General features: G+C 46.0%; 1 protein-coding gene across 1 annotated transcript in view; it reads left to right on the plus strand.

Moving 5' to 3' along the window:
• LOC147899620 (Zn-dependent exopeptidases superfamily protein) overlaps positions 1-20562 on the plus strand; it is a 221303-nt gene that overhangs the window by 62704 nt on the left and 138037 nt on the right. The window contains exon 4 of the mRNA XM_087378001.1: positions 8860-8937. Coding sequence (XP_087234127.1) covers positions 8860-8937 — 78 coding nt within the window. The remainder of the gene's footprint in view (positions 1-8859; positions 8938-20562) is intronic.

Consider the following 20562-nt stretch of genomic DNA (forward strand, 5'->3'; position numbering starts at 1 on the left):
AATGTCTCAGAAGACTCTCTCTTCCTCCCCAAGAAGTCGCACCCAAGCGAGAATTTTGTTGTGTTGGGAACTATTTGAGCTGAATGAACAACATCCCGTGAAACAGCTCCTCCGTCTGAATCCTCAACCACAATGCTAGCTCCTTGGATATGAAGTTATCCATAGCCCCAGGGTAAAAAAGAATCAGCACATTTTGATCTCTAACTTTCCCCAAAGGTCTCTCTCTGGCCTCTGGATTGGCCACTCTTCCCAGTACATCGGGAATTCCCTGGACCAGCAGGTCTCTCGGGGCACCGGTCAGCTCCTTGAAATGTAGAAGCGAGAATTTTGTTGTGTTGAGAACTATTTGAGCTGAATGAACAACATTCTGTGAAACAGCTCCTCTGTCTGAATCCTCAACCACAAGGCTGGCTCCTTGGATATGAAGTTATCCGTAGCCCCAGGGTACATTCAAGAAATTAGACAATTAATTTTCAGATGGTTCAAAGAAGAATTTTTGTAGGGCTTGGCCAGCTCTAGCTAGCGCCCTTCTTCCATCACCCTCAGCCTTGTCATCCATTCCCCCTTCTACTTTTGTCTTTCAGCACTTCCCCTCACCTTTTGTCACCATTTGGGACTTCTCCTAAGAAAATAAAGAGTAATCTTTATTAGAATTGACTTCGGTCAAAGAATGGTGCAGTTGGTTAACCAGGAATAAGTTTTTTGATCTCTAACTTTTCCCCAAAGGTCTCTGGCCTCTGGATCGGCCACTATTCCCAGCTGCATGCCCCTCTGTCCTGCATCTGAAGCACTTGCCTTCCTCTCAATCTGCTCAGGAGTGAACCTAGTTCTACCCTTATAGCGCCTTTGGTTGCCCCTCGGCTTCTTTTGCTAAAAGTCCCTCCGCTCGAGGATGTTGTGCCCATCCTCTAGCAAGTCTGGCATCTTTGGAGAATGGGCTTCACCTCCTCATATTTTACCGTTCCACTCTATGTGGGCTCACTCCATATAGCATGGTTGTCCATGTTAGATAGATATAGTTGTTTGTTGTGGTGTGCTGTTCCATCTATACGCTATTGACGAGCAGTTTTGTAGGCTACTCTTTGGTAGTGCCTTGTGCTTATTGCGTATGGATACTCTTCTGTAGAGATCCACGCTTTGTCATGGTGTTTATGCCCTGCAGTGCCGATCCCCGCTGGAGCCTCTGTTTGCTGAGACCCTCCCATCCATTCTCAGGCATCCATTGGCCATAATTCCCGAGACAGCATACATAGGACTGTCATAGGGATACCATTTTGCAGATCTATTTTCTGCCCAGGGTTTCAGATATATAGTTCTTGTGTTTGTATTGGTCTTGGGTGCAGATGCCCGCTTAGTGGCTCCACCCATTTAGCCCAGTGTATCTGGTTTTTTCAGTCTTATAGACCTTCGATCTTTGAAGACTTTAATAAACTTTATTTATTTCTTTATTTCTCATGGCTCCTCTCTGGAATTTTGAAGTTTCAAATTTGAGATGTGCTGTGCTTGGAAATCAATGTCTTTTCCGAGACATAGAAATGGGTCTGCACTAGATATATACCCAATGTTGGTGTAGATCGGGGATTGGAGGGAGCAATGTAGCACATTGCCGTGTAATGTTCTGCCAGCCTTTGCCGATTTTAGCCATCATGTATTGTTGGTTTGGGTTTGCTTTTGTGACGGAAATTGAATTTTCCCACCCTCTCTTCCTCCAATATATTTTTCCTGATTCCAAATTGAAATTTGTTTAGCCCAGTATATTTGGAGTTATTGCTTCCTGTCTCTTTTTTTCTAGTGCAACTAATACTTGAGTGTGTGTAGGCATCCTGTCCATGCTAATATTCTGTCATGTGAGCATCTGCGTCTTGTCCATAGTTGGCCCGAAATGCATTTTGGGCAGTCCCCAAATGTATGAAGCATTTCGAAAATGTTTTGAAACCGAAACTTGTGTTTCGGAGCACCTAAAAAAACCCCCAAAATGTTTGCAATCCAAAACGCACGTTTTGGAGCACCCAAAAAAACCCCCAAATTGGAGTACCTAGCATCATTTCAGCTTTGAAGTTGAACCTCTTGTCATGTGACATGAATCATGATTCATGTATCTTTTTCAATTCTTAAATAAGACAAGTGACTCTTGAATCTTCAATGATATGCTGTTGATTTTCTGATTTAGAAATTAGTAATATGTTTCAAATTTCAAGTTATAAGTGACAAATCAAATGTCTATGCACTATATTTCATGAGGTTTTTTCAAGTATTGGAGTCTTGGTGTTAATAATCTAAAATGCTTTGATTTGTTTGGGGAAAAATATATATTTAAATACCCTATTATGCACGAAACGTTTTTGTCGACATTTCACAATGGCCCTGAAACGTTTCCGAAACCCGTTTCGAAACTCCTTGACTATTATGGTCTTGTCCTCATAGATTCCTTTCTTGAGGATCTCCTGTCCCTAAGGCATGTCTTAATGTGCTGTGAGAAAGGGGGGGAGCTAAGTGAGTACATCCCAAATCTTCCATGAACCACCATGTTGTTGGGGGGAATTTCCATGAACCACCACGTTGTTGGGGGGAATCTTCTCAACTAGAGGAAAGGTTATCAAGGCCCGGTTTCCCTGGTTAGACAGTAATCTGGAAATGATAGGCTCTTGCAGGTAGGGAAATGGCATATCGGCGACTACACGCTATGATGCCACTACAGAGGGGCACATCCCTTATGAGACGATACATGATGATATCGTAGAGTTCTCCAGACAGGGAGACACCCTCCTTCTGGGGGATTTCAATGCAAGGATGAGGGACAGGCAAGTGGGCTTACTTGACTTCACATATGAGAGAGATCCCCACATGATGCCAGAGTTAGATGCAGTAGAACTTGGGATTCAGAGACTTTCTGCAGATACTTCACATGTGACAGCATACGGGCGACACCTGCTTGAGTTGGGAGCTGTCCACGACCTCATCATCTACAATGGCCTTCAGAGATGGCCATCATCTGAGGGATTCACATGCTTCCCACATGGAGGCGGAACTAGCACAGTGGACTGCCTACTGGGTCCATTGGCTTTTGTTTCACGGATACATGACCTCACCATACCCCCCCCCACTTGGAGCCGACCTCTCATATCTGGCCTTCGATGTTCTTGCTACTACATCAGGCACAGGGAGAGTTCCTACCGCTACCCGTACCCAGATCCACTTTGACCGTGCCCTTGATCCAGTGTATGTGTGTCACTTAGCCAGAGAGCTTCCGGCCTTATTGGAGGCTGATTTAGACCTCGCCCACACCTCAGCCACCCTTGTCATAGTGATACAGGATGCTGCCACCAGATCCTTTCCTACGACCCAATCTTCACGAGTATGAGATGGGAACATGCCTCAAAACCCCTCGTTTGATGATGAGTGCAGAGAGATGCGAGCCCACCTCACACGGGGCGAGCCTTGGGTCAGTTGACGTCACATGAGGCACACAGGATCTTTCAGCGGTTGACACGCCGCATCATCAGATCATTTCACGGAGGAGACCCAACCATTGGGTGGGGATTCCTCGTGGAGGGGAAGCTACCCATCCCCATCACCGATCCCGGTGTGTGGCACACTTATGCATGCTCCTTATATGATGTCCTGAGGCAGACACCGCCAAACATGTCCACTATGCCTAGGCCCACTACTTGTCATCTATTCACTACGCAGAATGTGCAGGCTGCACTTCGCCGGCTCCACAACCAAAAAGCACAGGATCACGAAGGCCTTCGGATAGAGCACTTCGCACATGGGCAAGAGGTCCTAGCACCGATCCTTGCACATATGTTTAACCTTGCAGTTTGTCACGGCTTCCCACCAACATGGAGCACCACTACTATCGTACCGATACACAAAGGAGGAGACCTCATGGACATCAGGAACTATCGCACCCTCATAATTGGCCACACACTAGCCAAGATCTATGGATCGGTACTAGAGAGAGAGATCTGCAGTCATACAGAGGCACGAGGGCAACAAGCACTAGGGCAAGCAAGATTCAGGAGGCAGCACTCTACTCTAGACCACATTTTCACTTTGAGGGCTATCATTGAGGAGGTGAGGTCCAGACATCAGAGAGTCTACACATGCTTCGTAGACTTTCAAAAGGCCTTCGACACTGTTCCACGATCCCGTATGATCAAGAGACTACAGGAGATGCAGATCCCAGAGATGCTGATTTGGGGTGTGATGAGCTTATATGAGTCAGTCAGAGGCAGGGTCCGTGCCCGAGGCGGTCTATCGGATTGGGTCGAGAGAACCATTGGGGTGAAGCAAGGCTGCCCTCTCTCACGGACTCTCTTTGGACTCTACATTGATGAGATCACATCTTTCATAGATCGCCTAGGTGGCGAGGGCTCATTACTAGGGGATCTCCTCATACAAGTATTGTTATATGCTGATGATATAGTCCTTATATCCTCTTCAGCGGAGGGGCTGTAGAGAGATCTAGAGGCTTTAGAGGTGTTTTGCAGAGAGAGCAATCTGACGGTCAACCTTGGGAAAACTAAGGTTATGATCTTCAACACCTCACGAGCAGTGACTAACCGACTCACTTTCACCTATTGTGGTGAACCAATGGAGATAGTGCAGTCATACACATATTTGGGAGCAGTCTTCACAGGACCCATCTTCATGATGAAACATGCCGCCCAGGCACGTCTCACACGAGGGCGTAGTGCTTTGGCTAGACTAGAGCGGCAGTGTTTCCAGGCGCACTTCCAGGATCCACCGATGAATGGCTGGCTTTTCAACACACTAGTGCGGCCGACTATCATGTATGCAGCACCTTTCTGGGGGTGCGATTTGCCGAGGACAGATTGGAGGAGCTTTGAGCGGCTACAGGTGACGATGGGATCCAAGATGATCCGATGTAAGCCCTCAGTTCCACATGAGATAGTACAGGCAGAGTTCGCCATGACACCTCTCCAGGTTGATGCCATCTTTCAGACAGTGACGTTCATCCACAGAGTGTGGGACTTACCCCACCTCTCCAGGTTGATGCCACCTTTCTGGGGGTGCGATTTGCCGAGGACAGATTGGAGGAGCTTTGAGCGGCTACAGGTGACGATGGGATCCAAGATGATCCGATGTAAGCCCTCAGTTCCACATGAGATAGTACAGGCAGAGTTCGCCATGACACCTCTCCAGGTTGATGCCATCTTTCAAACAGTGACGTTCATCCACAGAGTGTGGGACTTACCCCATTGGAGACTTCCGAGGTTGGTTCTAGAGTCATCTAGACGACTCGCAGAGAGCGGGGCAGACACATTGCATGCACGCATATCTACATGGCTTGCCAGGCACGGTATTCAAATGGATAGGCTTCCCCCCTTTCAGTACAGCATGGATGCACCTCCTGAGTCGATCCTGCGAGATGAGAGTATCAGAGGAGGGATTCATTATCAGACCCTAGTATCTCGAGGATAGAGGAGTATCTCATGCACTGAGGATTGCCATTGATTCAAGTAATCTTAAAGAACATTTTTTCATGCATGGAATCGACAAAGCTTCTGCCCATGACTCGGCATACGGGAGACTTAATGATGGAGATTTTGAAATTATAAATACATTGAATTTAGAGATTAAGATAGAGGCCAAACTCCATTCATTTTCCATGACACCTTTATCCACAAAGTTGCCATTTATTATGGGTATATACAAGGCCCATAAAAACACTTTTAGATGGATTACCAATGCTGCTGATGCACATATGATGAAATTGGACTTATCAATACATGCTTACCGTGGTTTCCCATGCTGACTGGTAGGAGAGACGATCCAAGTTTTGCTACTTCTGTAGTGGTTTTGGCAAGAGCTCTTTCTTAGAAGTGGTGTTAAATGGTCTTGTTGGTGGGGAATTGAATCACTTTACGACTACACTCTAAATCTTTCTGAAAAAATATTCAGTATTTTTTCCGCTGACATAGCACAATGCTACAAAAACATTCCTCTAGAAGGTGAAAATAGTCTAGTTAACATCTCCATCACCTTTGTACACCTGGCTCTCCAAATATGCCAAGCTATAATGCTAGCCAATATCTCCCAAGACATGTCTACTGAGGCATGAGCAGCTCTGAAAGGAGTGAGGGAAACATCCTGGAGGGAACAAGAGTGTCGCCGTGCAATGAAAGCTGGATTTGGATCATATCCCTTGAAAAACACCTGTGGGCCAGTAAGAGATAACCAAGCCAATGAAGCCCATGTCATATAGAACGGTGTTGTATGAAAGATGCTGAAAATCCTAGCAACACCTTTCCAGATCGTCCTCGCCTGTCTGCACTCCCAAAGGCAATGCTGTACTGACTCAACTGCCATGTGACACAACGAGCACAAGTAGGGTCAGCCCCGAACCTGGATCTCCACACTTTCTCTGCAATCTCTCCATGAATAGAAAGCCAAAAGAAAAGAGTGATCTTTCTATTCTTAAGGGATTTCCATAGCCTACACCAAAAGTTCTTCCGTACAACTGCGGATATCTGAAAACTATCCCAATGTGGCACTCTGGAGGGCCTCCAACCTCTTCTGCTAAGCTGAAACCTCCGGGCAGGCATTTCTAACTGTGTAGCAAAAGAAGGGAAAGCTCTTCTCTCGGTGCCCCTCATCAATCCATTCCCACTCCCCTGGGTCGCACTGCAAGAACCTAAAAGGGGAACCACCATACAGCCAGAGTCTCCAAGACCCCAACGCAAGGAGAATAGGATTAGGGTCAAGATACCATTGTGAATCCTTGGCCCACTCCATGAATCCAGCAATCTTGACAGGCTGAAATGCAGCCTTCAAAAAAATATCATGATGTGGTTTCATCCCATTAGTTGAGGATTGAGGCAGGGAGAGCAACGGGTATACCTAGAGAGCAGCAGGTCTGCACGCTATGTACGCTGGGGGCGGTTGAGACAGAGGAGCATTTTCTTTGTTTTTGCCTAGTCTACTACGAGATTTGAGGACGCTACCACTGTCTCTACCTAGAGGGGAGTGGCTTCGGTCCTTTGTCACGACTGATCCATTTCCATGACCAGGTCTGTATCGGGATTTATCTGATGGAGATGTGGCGACACAAGGAGGCACTTCTACGACAGATCAGAGAGCAACAGGGGATGGTCAGACCACTACAGGACATAGAGGGTGACTAGGCACAGCGGCATGTCACAGACTTCTATACATTTGAGTCAGCCCCCAGACACAATGTAGTGGAGGAAGAGGAGCTAGCCGATATGAGAGCAGTCTGGATGAGCAGCCGGCATAGTACCACCGAGAGAGGGGCGCAGAGGTCACATGTGCGACAGAGAGTCCCCAGAGTACACTCTATTGAGGTCCGACCTATCACAGCCGACCTATCACAACTTTCCTCAGGGGAGACCGACAGAGACGATGGGTCACTCTAGACATAGCCCAGAGAGTCCAGAGAGCGAGGAGACCGTGCCTCCCACCGCAGCGCGAGACAGCTCGACAGACGCAGATACGAGACATTTTCGCAGCCCACTAGAGAGCCATCACTGTACTAGGCTTTGGTTTCATCCCAGCGCCTGGATAGATTGATTGATATGATTATGATTATGATTATGATTCTGTTAGCATAGACTAGTACTCAGCAAGGGTCCTAGCGTACCCTTTGCTTCAGCCCACTGAGGCTTGTATGAGTTCGCTTTTCTATGCACTTTGTCCCATAGGCCCACGAGGTCGCCCGTGGACGTTAATATATCTTTCTTTCTTTTTCTTTCTCGCTTGGTCTGGATTGGAGACATGGTGACTACAGTTAAGAGATGGAGATGAAGGCTGATACTTAATGAGAACATTTGCTGTACTTGTCCATAGGTTATGAGCTTGACAAGATCCTCACCAAAAAGCTTATGATTAGCAGAGCCCACTATAGATATCTGACTCTGTGCTTTACCCTTCTTTGACATGGATATTAGCATGGATGATCTCAACGGTGATATAGAATCAGGATTTGTGTCAGATGTGAAAATGTTGACAGGAATTTGTATCTTATAATGGTGCGTATGAGATAAAAAAAATCTGTAGGTTCACCATGTCGGTTGTAAATCAATGTTTATGAGCCCCTGGGAGTATGGTTATGTGGGTTGTCAGACTTAAAGTGGGGCATATGAGAGGAAAAATATCTGTAGGTTCACCTATGTGGGTTGTAAATCCAAAATGTTTATGCTTCAGGGGACTATGGTTCGATTTGGTTGGTGCAAGTTATTGATCGAGATTGAACTAGCTATATCTATCATCAAATTTGGATCTAAAAAATGAGACCCTTTCATATTAGGCATGATTAGGATGAGATATCAATTTTATAGCTTAAGAAATCTGTCACCCTTTCTATGAAGGATCTTTGCTTGTCCATCTTAGGAGAAGTTATGCTGGTCTTCTATTAATCTAGAGAGGTGTAGGGAAAATCTCACGAATGTCAAAAAAATACTGAGGTAGGAGGGATATGCATAAATATTTGTGGAGAGTTTCCATATATGTTCCTATCAGGCAGGACTTACCAAAGAGAAGAAACTCAAGGCATAAATACATCATGAGAGCATGAGAACCGGGTGTTAAAATACCACTTTCATTCTGAACAGATGAAAACCTAGATAAGAACCAGGACAGTGTCTGGAAGTATCATGTGATGCCTGTGATGCTGTCAGAAAAGAAGGGATAACCTCTCCACTCTCTGAGAAAAATTTCCTTCATTATATTGTGCAATTTTAATGAGGGCTGTCTCTTTTTTGAATTTCTTTGTGGCATTTTATTTGTATGGTTAAAGATTATGTTTGCTGTGTCAAGTAATAGGAATGGTTATCACATCGCCTCTAATAGTGAGTGTCTTGTTTGACAATGCAGCACCCTTGGAAGTCATCCATTTGTGCTTTTGTAGACTTGGAAGCAATGGGCGTTGGTGGCAAGTCTATTCTATTTCAGGTCTGTATCCCTTTAAAGCTATATAGCATTGAGTTGACTCTTGGATATTCATCAATGGACTGATATAAGTATATGCTAGAGTTATGTGTATATGCTTATAGCTCCAACTATTGAGCACTTTCAAGCTGTTTTCCCTGTTTTTAATTCAGAAAAGATGTTGGAGCATATATGAAAGAATAAGATCTCATGTTGAACACCCAAGGGACATGGCCATAATTACAATATTGTGAGCTACCAAATTTTGACAACTAATCTTAGTTGCAAGGCCAAGTTATATGTTTTGATGGTCAGAAGTCCAGTGGTTTATACACATTTTGAATGGTTGTACTGTTCCTTCGTAGATGTTACGACACCGTTGCTTTTATTTGTTGTTGATTCAGGTAACTAGATGCAATTGTAACGAATGAAATGCAATTTCGTGAGCAATTGAGCATATGACTGTGAACAATGGAGAGTAGAGAGCAAGAGTGTGAGCAAACCTGGAAGTTGAATGTCTGAATAGAATGAGTGAGTTACAAAACTGAAGTGAGGGGTTTTGTCTAAGTGACAAAACCCTATCCTATCTATCTCTCTCACACACACACTCACACATAGGCGCAGGCTTTCTCCGGCCTGCTCCATCACCAATAATCGTCGTTGAGGCGCAGTATTCTCTCCAACCATTGACGAAACGAAGGAACTTGTACAATCATTTTGGGGGGCTGAGACGTGTGTTTCCTCCAACAAGAATGACATGTTGCGGAAAAGAGTTGGCAGCCATATTTACATCAAGTACCCGGGTGCACCTTCTCGAGGAGCGTCAAGTAGAACCTACTAAAGTGCATGATTGATAGCGTCAACTTTGCAACTTACCATTCACATGATAGTTATACTATGATATGTTGTTTTCCATTGTCATGTGCTGTACACCGATATTATGTGATGGTTTCCACTCACCTTTGGTTGTTGCCATATGCTAGTTATAATTGTCATATTCTCATTAGCACTCTCTTTTACCAATGTCATAGGCTGCTTAAGCACATACAATGCTTGCTATCACAAGCAATGCTTTCCAACACCTGCAATGCTTGTTAGCACTTACAATTAGCACTCTCATCTACCACTACCATATGCTAGTTAGCACATGTAGTGCTTGTTATGCTTTGGTGAAGATGTCTGCAACATTGTCATGTGTTGACACATAGATCATACTGATCTCCCCTGCATCCAACTTCTCTGTGACCTAATGATAATGTACCTCTATGTGCTTCGTGGAGCATGAAACACACGATTCTTTGCCACTGCTATAGCACTCTGACTATTAGTGAGAATTGGAGAAGGACCCTCCAAATGAAACGCGAAAATCTGCTTGCTCCTAAATTGTTACGTCGAATCACGGGTGCAGCCACATTCAATAACCTCCCAGCCAACCTCGGTGGTAGCAAGCTCTCATAATAAAAAAAATTAGATCACGTGAAAGCTTCAACTTCAGCTTGCTTACTCCCAACGAGCCCCAAAATTCCCTAGATGGATCTAGTATGCCACATGTCTTCATTTTAGGGTCCTTCCTTAATGCATCATTTACCCCTCTTGGGATATCATTGAAACCATTTGCCCCTAGGCATATTTCATGCATTTAGGTCCCTTAGCCTTAGATCCACCTAGTCTAGTGCCATGTCATCCTCACCAAGGACCTTGACCTTTATTCCTTTTTGATAATTTACATGAAGCCCAAACAAATATAATACAAACATTGATCCTTTAAAGGAAAATATCGACTGACCCCTCCGAGGTCATGTTACCTCGACTTGAGCGTAACATTCCTTCCCTCTTCAGGCATCAGCGTCCTCGATGATAAAGTCTGGGAACACTCTCCGTAACTGGTATACGGATTCCCAGGTAGCTTCTGATAGAGGTAGACCATGCCATGCAACCAACACCGTGGGTATCTTCCGATTGCGCACTTGCATTGTTCCTCGGTCCAGGATTCCTGTTGGTTTGCGTCTTGCATTATCCTCTATCTCCTGAAACAAAACAACACCCTCAATTAGTAAGTCACCTGTATGCAAAACTCTCTTTAAACGAGAAACATGAAACACTGGGTACACCTTACAACCCTGTGGCAATTCTAATTTATAGGCTACCTTGCCTATTCTTTTTAGAATTAACCATGGCCCACAATATCGAGGTGATAACTTAGCACACTCTCCTGCAGTCAAAGACTTAGAGTGCGAAGGAACTCTGAGAAAAACTTTTTCTCCTTCCTTAAATTCTCTAGCGGATCGGATTTCATCCGCATACGCCTTAGCTCTATCCATAGCTTGGCGGATGTTAGCTCTCGCAAGTGCTAGCATCTCCTGCATCTGAACCACAAAGTTCGTGGCACTAGGCACTTTCTGAGGTATTCCAACTATAGTTGGATTCGCTGGCCTATAACCATAGTTCAGCTCAAACGGACTGAACTATATAGAGGAATGTTTCTATCATTGTAGACAAACTCTAACAATGGCAACCACTTGTCCCATGTATGTTGCCTCAATGACACATATGCTCTAAGCATATCCTCTAAAATTTGGTTGATTCTTTTCGTTTGACCATCTGTTTCTGGATGATCCCCACTACTCATTCCCAACTGAGTCCTTAGTGTCTCAAATACCGCAGTCCAAAAATGACCGGTAAATTTGACATCCCTGTCTGACACTATGGATTTGGGTAATCCATTGAAACGAAAAATATGTCTAATAAACAAAGCTGCCACTTGCGGGGCACTAACAGACTCTCTAGTTGGAATGAAGTGAGCCATCTTGGTAAGACGATCAACCACCACAAGGATAGAATCATATCCACCTTGTGTCGTAGGCAGACCTACAATAAAGTCCATGGAAATACTCTCCCACTTACCTAGTGGTATCTCCAGGGGCTGTAAAAGTCCGGGTGGCTTCACCTGCTCTGCCTTACTTACTCGAAACGAAAAACAACGTGTCACATATTCATGAATATGCTTTTTCATCTTTGGCCAAAAGAAATCTCGCTTCATGAGATCATATGTCTTCTCGACTCCTGGATGTCCCGCACATGGGCTATCATGGCATTGTTGAATGACTCTCTGCCTGATATCATTCTGATTAGGTACTACTACCTTGCCATTTCTTTTCAGCATACCATCCCTTATGGCATATCTTGCATAAGTTTGGCCTTTTCTGGATGCCAGGTCATCCTTTTTCCCGGGTTTGAACACATGAGCCTTGGGCCAAAGGCTCTGGACGAACTCGTCCACCTTTTGAGTTTCTCTAATCTCAGTCATTAGAGCACTCTCTAATACCGTGAAACTCATATTATGCATAATGCGTGACAACGCATGAGCAACTTTATTATCCTTCCCTCTTCGGTACCGAATCGTTAAGTTAAACTCCTGCATGAGTTTTGCCCACCTAGCTTGGCGGTCTCTCAAGTCAGGTTATTTACAAAAATGTCTCAGAGTATCATGATCAACATCAACATAAAACTTTGATCCATACAAATAATGTCTCTGTATTTTCAGAGCATGGACAACAGCATACAACTCTAATTCATGAGGACCGCAATGCCACTTGCATCGGTTTCAAGGAAAACCGGTTTCTGGGGATCAACTATTTTTAACACCGGTCGTGAGACCACAGCTTGTTTTATGGTGTTAAAACTTTTCTATTGATTCTCTCCCCATATAAAAGGTACTTTATCTGAGGTCAGATCAGTCAATGGAATATCCTTTGATATGCCTTCGATAAAATTGAATAAATCCCAAGAATGATCGCAAAAAGCGGTCAAACTCTGAGGGATTGGCTAAGTCAGTATCGCAGCCACTTTCTTTGGATCCATTTCTACCCCCTCAGGAGTAATTATGAATCCTAAATAGTCAAGTCTTACCATACACAGTATAGTTTTCTTTTTATTTACATAAAGACTGGCTTTCCTCAAAGTATTGAACACTATTCTTAAGTGTTCATGATGCTCAGTAATACTTTTATTGAATACCAAAATATCGTCAATAAAGTGTACTATAAACTTTTCGATACACGGACGTAGTAAGTCGTTCATAAGCATGACGAATGTAGCTGGAGCATTGGTAAAACCAAAGGGCATTACTAAAAACTCATAATGTCCAAACCTGCTTCTAAAAGCAGTTTTATGCACATCCTCGGCTCTAATACGGATCTGATGGTAGCCACATTTAAGATGTATCTTACTAAAAATTACGGCCCCATGTAAGGCATCTAGCAAATCATCGATCCGAGCCATCGGATACCTGTGCTTAATAGTGATATTATTCAATGCTCTGTAATCTATACAAAGACGAAAAGTATCATCTTTCTTCTTCTTTAATATCACTGGCGAAGCAAAAGGTGAGAAACTTGGTTGAATCTGCCCCAACTTAAGGTATTCTTCCAGTTGTCTTCGCATCTCCGTCTCTTCAGTAAAACTTAACCTATAGGGAGGTCTATTTACAGGTTTTTGCCCCCGGGATTAGTTCAATCTTATGATGAACATTCCGCTTTGGAGGTAACCCATAAGGTAACTCATCCCTAAAACAATCAGAGAACTCCTCTGTTATTTGATCAGCCAGCTTGGCTATCTCTCCATTTTGAGCAACATCAGTGCTAGCCGAAGAATCATCAATCGGCTCTACCGATGCTGTACAAAGAAACAAAAACTCTTCTTGAGCTTTTCAAATTTCCATCACAGAAACCCACGGTCCTTGAGGTATATCCTTTTCACCTCGTAAGACATACATCACATCATTCATCTTGAATTGATAAATGTGCTTTTTTCAATCTATGGCTGGATTCTTCCTAGAATGCCAAGCCATACCTAGGGCTATGTCTGCATGAGCAAGCTTAGTCATTTCAAATTCAAGCTTCTCAGCATAGTCCTGAATTCGAAGCTCCAACTGGGTAACCCTTTGGTCCCATACTTTAGTTAAACTTCCGTCTGCCATCCTGATTGTATATGCATAGTCAGATGGGCTAGTCTTTAGTTTAAGCCTCTTTATAAGCTTGGAGCTAATTACATTGTGCGTTGATGTCGAGTCAAACAACACAATGACATCATGATTAGCTACTCGCCCTTTCATCTTAATTAACTCCGTATCATTAAAGGCTGTATACCCCGTTGCTGCGGGCTTTGACATGATATTATCAGGTGCACTAGTTACTAACTTAGCAACAGACACACATAACAAAAAAGGTACTAACCTTTGAGAAGATCCCGCTAGCTGAATCTGCATTTGTTTTGCTCTGGGACTTCCCTCCATTTCCACGTCGCATTCTGAGACCACCATTTCATCCGACGATCTTTGTTTCGTGGACAATCTTTCCACTGATGAGGCTGAAGGCAACCAAAACACAAGCCTTCTCTCCTCGCTTTTTCCCTTTGCTCTGGATTCAAAGAAGACTTCGACCAAGCCTGGGCTGCCATTGGTGTTACTTTTCTTTTCATTCCAATGGTGGTACTTGATTTAGGAGTCTCAACTGGTTTTGCCTGCTTGGCTTGACCACAGGGTTGTGAGGCACTCCCTTTGCTAATCCACTTCTTCTTAAATCCAGTCTTCTTTGGGTACCCATACTGAGTCCCAACCTGCACAAACCCACTTGGTCTGTTCCCTTTTGCATTCTCATAGTTCAGGGCTATGACAATTGCTTCATCAAGCGTGTTCGCATACTTAGCCCAAACTTCCATCTTGATCCGATCATCCAATCCAAAGATAAAATCTTTTACTTGGATTGACTGAGGTAGGGGTTCATCAACCTTCATTACACTTTCGCTGAACTTATCAGTGTATTCCGCCATTGATAAATTTCTCTGACGAAGGTTTCGATACTGATCCCAAGCTCGGGATGCTTGTCAGGAGGTAGGAAGTGTTTTCTAAATTCTTTTTAAACCCCTCCTAAGTAGTGGATGCCACTCCATCTTTATGCTGTTTTATCCACCACCTATCCGCTGCCTCATTAGGTGGCCTCGCGGATTTTCTTCATATCATTCCTGATTTCACAAATGGCGAATGCCTCGTCCCATTTGTGTAACTTGGTCTCAATGATATCGGAACTACGGTCAGACATCCCACCAGAATACTTTTCTGGCTTATAATTGGCAATATTAGGCACCTTAGCCCTCCTAGGCTCGACCGTACGAACACTGGACTCCGGTTCCATCGGAGATTTACCTTTCTCCTCACGAGATGGTCTGGCAGACATACTATGCACCATTTTCCTGAGCTCAGATTGCCCTACATTTGTTTGTAACTGTTGCGTTAAAATCTATTGCAAGGCATCCTCTATCATTGCAATTCTGCGAGATAGTGTATGACCTGCTGGGTGCGACACCTGTGGGGTCGGCCGGACTCCCGATTCTACAGGATCCATCCTGGAAGCTTCTTCTTCTACTTCCATTTAGGTCAATGGGTGTGTGTTAAAAAATAATAATAATAACAATAATAAAACACCGCTTGAAACTGTAATTATAAATCACAAGTCCAACTTCCAAATTTATAGCTAACCAGGCATTTATCACACTGTAACCAAACCCACTTTTCCCTGTACTAGGGAAAACTCCTGCAATCCAAATTGACTCAAACACGGAGGCAAATAAACAAGCATATGCTCCAACAAAACTTAGAAGGCGTAGAGAGCTCCCTGGTTATAATTCTTGCTGCATGAAGAGATCAACTAGTCCCTGTAGTCCACTCCAAATCTGCATTTATGACCTGCCTTGTGACCACAAACATACTGTAGTATCTACCCCTTCACACGAGCTCACAATCAAGCGCAACCAACGAAAGCCTAGCTCTGCGGGCTACAAAGTCCAATAGTTGAGTTCACGACTAAACGAACCATATATACTGGCACACAATCGAATCATCCAAGAAAATCCTGAAGCAAACATCTTGCACCAGATGAGAACCGACGACCAGCAAGCGATGTGCAGTCTTTGTGACACTTGACCGACGCAATGTCAGACATCCACACCTCATCCACACCTGCACACACATGCACCCCGTCGCTGCCTGAAGCGCCGTTCGCATGGCCCAAACTGCCGCTCGTCGATCATTCTTTCAAACTATGGTCTAGCCTTCCCGTCCATCGACTGCTTTAGCTTCATCGTCGTCCGTCTCCTAATCCGTCACCTATGACTTCTACTAGCGCAAGGTCGCCTTTATACTTCCCACGGATGCTATGACGTTGCCATTGGTTACGATGGCAGATAATATCCAATACCCTTTCCTTGTTACAGCCAATATCTTCAAAGACGATACGCAAGACGATCAATTGATACCTGCTCGAATGGCACGACCTGCATCTTATCTTTGGCGCTTTCTGAATTACAGACTCCAGACAATTTTGCTCGCTACCCTTGATTGCTCTGCGTGCTTCTTCTCATGGAGTGCACGTCCTGTGCAATAACTAGCCCCCGCGATGTCCAGAAGCCTTTGAAGACAACAACTCGTAAACCTCCGCGTGCGCCACTCTTGATTATCCAACGCAACTCCAACGTTGACGAATTACTCGATGGCCTGAACCAGACGACATAAACGATCTACTCTCCATAGATCGTACAGCTCTGATACCAAATGAAATGCGAAAATCTGCTTGGTCCTAAACTGTTACGTCGAATCACGGGTGCAGGCACATTCAATAACCTCCCAACCAACCTCGGTGGTAGCAAGCTCTCAGAATAAAAAAAATCAGATCACGTGAAAGCTTCAACTTCAACTTGCTTATTCCCAACGAGCCCCAAAATTCCCTAGATGGATCTAGTATGCCACATGTCTTCATTTTAGGGTCCTTCCTTAATGCATCATTTACCCCTCTGTTGGGATATCATTGAAACCATTTGCCCCTAGGCATATTTCATGCACTTAGGTCCCTTAGCCTTAGATCCACCTAGTCTAGTGCCATGTCACCCTTACCAAGGACCTTGACCTTTATTCCTTTTTGATCATTTACATGAAGCCCAAACAAATATAATACAAACATTGATCCTTTAAAGGAAAATGTTTGTCTTCATTTTAGGGTCCTTCCTTAATGCATCATTTACCCCTCTGTTGGGATATCATTGAAACCATTTGCCCCTAGGCATATTTCATGCATTTAGGTCCCTTAGCCTTAGATCCACCTAGTCTAGTGCCATGTCACCCTCACCAAGGACCTTGACCTTTATTCCTTTTTGATCATTTACATGAAGCCCAAACAAATATAATACAAACATTGATCCTTTAAAGGAAAATGTCGTCTGACCCTTCCGAGGTCATGTTACCTCGACTTGAGCATAACACCAAAAGAGATGAAGATCAACAAATAAACGACGCAGCCAAACACATTCAACTGTCGCTGTGAAAGCTGCCCTGTACTCAGCTTCACATGAGGAAGTAGCCATTGTAGATTGCTTCTTGCTCAGCCAAGAAATGCAAGCTTTGCCAAAAAAGAAACAATTACCACTAGTGGAGTGCTTGGTATCATAGTCTCCTGCCCAATCTGAATCACTGTAAGCATGCATTTGCAAGTCACCCCCCCTGCGAAACATCAAGCCATAAGACTTTGTGCCTTGCAAATAACGGAAGATGCGTTTTACAGCCTGCCAATGTGTTGTCTTTGGGCTGTGCATATACCTACTCACTTGAGATACTGCATACTAAATATCGGGCCTTGTATTGTACAAATAGATGAGGCATCCAACAGCCTGGCTGTAAAGTGTGATATCCATTGATTCACCTGCATCATACATAGTAAGCTTCAGCCTCGGCTCCATGGGAGTGGCTATAGGCTTACAATCATGCATGTTGAACCTATCCAAGAGCTTTTGCACATACTTGGATTGAGACATAACGATGCCACGCTTGTCTTGTATGAACTGGATCCCCCCAAAAAAATTTAACATGCCCAAATCTGTCGTGTCAAATTCAGCTTTCAACTCAGCTTTGAAATCTGCAATTAATTCCTCATTTGACCTTGTGAGCAGCATGTCATCTACATAAGTTCCGAACCAACTGTCGGAGCTGCCCAATGCATCCTCTATGAAAGCACCAGCAGGAGGCGATATACCAGGCTGTGGCAAGAAGGATTTGGTTTGCCACTAAGGCGCGCCCTGCTAGGGAGAGCTTGGCTGAGCTCCACCAGTAGAGAAGCTTGCGCCGAACACTCTCAAGGACCGGGGCGATCTACTGCTCTGCTGTAATGTGAATACCAACCTGGCAACCGAGGTATCTTGCTGTCTAGCCCTGCGGTATCCATCTGAAGCCAAAGTCACTCCCCCACTCACGAATCTAACGTGTCTCCTCATAGCCCGTGAAGAAACCTATAGACTTTGTCCAGTTGATCCGCGCCCTTGAGGCCTCGCAGTAGATAGCCAGCGCTCCCCTGACTCTCTCCAAAGTTGCTGTGGTGCCCTCAACATACAAGGCCGTGTCATCTGCAAACTCGGAGTCAAGCAGTTCCCCCTCCTGTTTGATTGGGAGCCTCAACCCTGTGAGGCCCGCCACCTGTGATCTCAAGTAGTAGCCCAAAGCCTACGCAACGAACAAGAAGAGGAAGGAGCAAGTGGGCAGCCTTGGCGGACCAAGCGAGAGAGAGGAAAGGCCTTGCCAGTGTGTCCTCTGATAAGCATCTGGCTAGAGCTCCCTGCATAAAGCGCAGAAACTCCTCTGACCCATCTGTCTGAGAAACCCAATCTCCACATGGTGCCCTCCAAGAAGGACCACTCTACTTTGTCGTAGGCCTTCTCAAAATCCAAGAGAACAAAAGTTAGTTGCTGTGATTCCTCCCTGGACCAATCCACTGCCTCCCAGAATGCGAAGATGTTGTCCAGGATGCTATGCTCTTGGACGAACCCCGTCTGTGTGTCGTGGAAGATGTTAGTAAGATGGGGCCATGGGGCCATAATTGCAAGTTCAAGACCTCGGTGAGGATATTTTAAGCGGTATTAAGCAGAGTGATCGGTCTCCACTGCTTGATGTCTGACCTATCTCCCCCTTTCGGGATCAAACAAATCCACCTCTTGCTCAAGGACTGAGGGAGGAAGCCCGTGTCGAAAATATTCTAGCATGCTAGTCGGAAAGGGGTGGAGATAATCTCACAGAAGTTCTGGAAGAAGGCCGGAGTCAAGCCATCCTCTTCGGGTCGGGAGAGCCTTGAGGGCTTCCTAGAGCTCCTCATCCATGAAAGGGTCCTTGTTCAGTCTGCGTCATAAATCCTGCGAGACTATTGTCGAAACGTGATCCCAAACTACCTCTCGGGCCATAATACCAGTTGGAGTCATCCTCTCCGTCTGAAAGAGCTGGTTGTAAAACCTGAAATCTCCTGCGGGTCAGTGTGCATGATGCCTTGCGGATCCCGGAGACGCTACAGCTGTGTGCCTGCCGATCGGGGCCTAGTGGTCTGGAAGAATTGCTTCGTCATCCTGTCCCCTTGCTATATCCACTGGGCTCGGGAAGAGTGATAGGAGAACTCAGCTTGTCGAATCTCCGTGTCTTGAAGCTCAAGGCGAGCGCTCTCGAACTTGTCACTAAGCCACTGAGAACCCGGGTCCTGCTCCCTGAGCCACTCTATGGAGGCGAGGTCTCTCCTCAAAGCCCGTTCACGGTCCTGAAGCGTCCTCCTCCGCTTAAGGGTGTGAGCCTGTAACTCCTCACTGCTCCTTTGGATCGCATCGGCCACCCACGAAGCCCAGCCCTTGCCTGGTGTCATCTATGACTGCTCCCAAATCCCTGCCATGACCTGTTGGATCTCCTCATTTGCAAGAGGTCCTCTGGAATGCGGACTGCTTTCTGGGGCAGACCTCGGCGGGGTTGATCAAAGTGAAGTACTACGGGAGAGTGGTATGACATCATGGTACTTGCCAAAATCCCAGGAGAGCCGCCTCTGTGCAGTGCCCAGTCGCCAATGTAGAAACGGTCTAGTCTCTCAAGCAGTCCATCATGTCTCCTCTGTCCGAAAGAGAAGAGGAGGCTGCCCCCACTCCCCCCCTCTCTTCCGCGCATGTCGCGTACCCCGCCCTCTCTTGCGCGCATGTCGCGTACCCCCTCCCCCCCACCCCCCATGCCCCCCCCCCTCCCACTCCCCATGCACCCCCCATGCACCCCCCCCCCCAACCCCCATGCCCCCCCCCCCCCCCCCCCACCCCCATCCCCACCCCCCATGCCCCCCCCCCCCCTCCCCCCCTTGCGCGCATGTCGCGTACCCCCCCCACCCCCTATGCCCCCCACCCCCATCCCCACCCCCCATGCCCCCCCCCCCCCTCCCGCCCTTGCGCGCATGTCGCGTACCCCCCCCACCCCCTATGCCCCCCCCCCCCCCCCCCTTCCCACACCCCATGCCCCCCCACCCCCACCCCCACCCCCATGCCCCCCCCCCCACGCTCCATGCCCCCCCCCCCCCCCCCCCCCCAACCCCATGCGCCCCCCCCCTTGCGCGCATGTCGCGTAACCCCCCCCATGCCCCCCCCCGCCCCCTCCCACTCCCCATGCCTAAGAGAAGGCGGCGCTGCCCTGCTTGTCTTCCCCAAACTCCAGGTTGTTGAAGTTCCCTCCAACAATCTAGGAGTCTACAACCGGAAGACACTCTGACAGCCTCCTCCAAAGGGCTGGGCGGTGCTGTCTGCATGCTGGGGCATACACGT

This window comes from Dipteris shenzhenensis, chromosome 8, assembly GCF_047967505.1.
Source record: "Dipteris shenzhenensis isolate YYH24624 ecotype China chromosome 8, Dip_SZ_1.0, whole genome shotgun sequence".
NCBI classification, from domain to species: Eukaryota; Viridiplantae; Streptophyta; class Polypodiopsida; order Gleicheniales; family Dipteridaceae; genus Dipteris; species Dipteris shenzhenensis.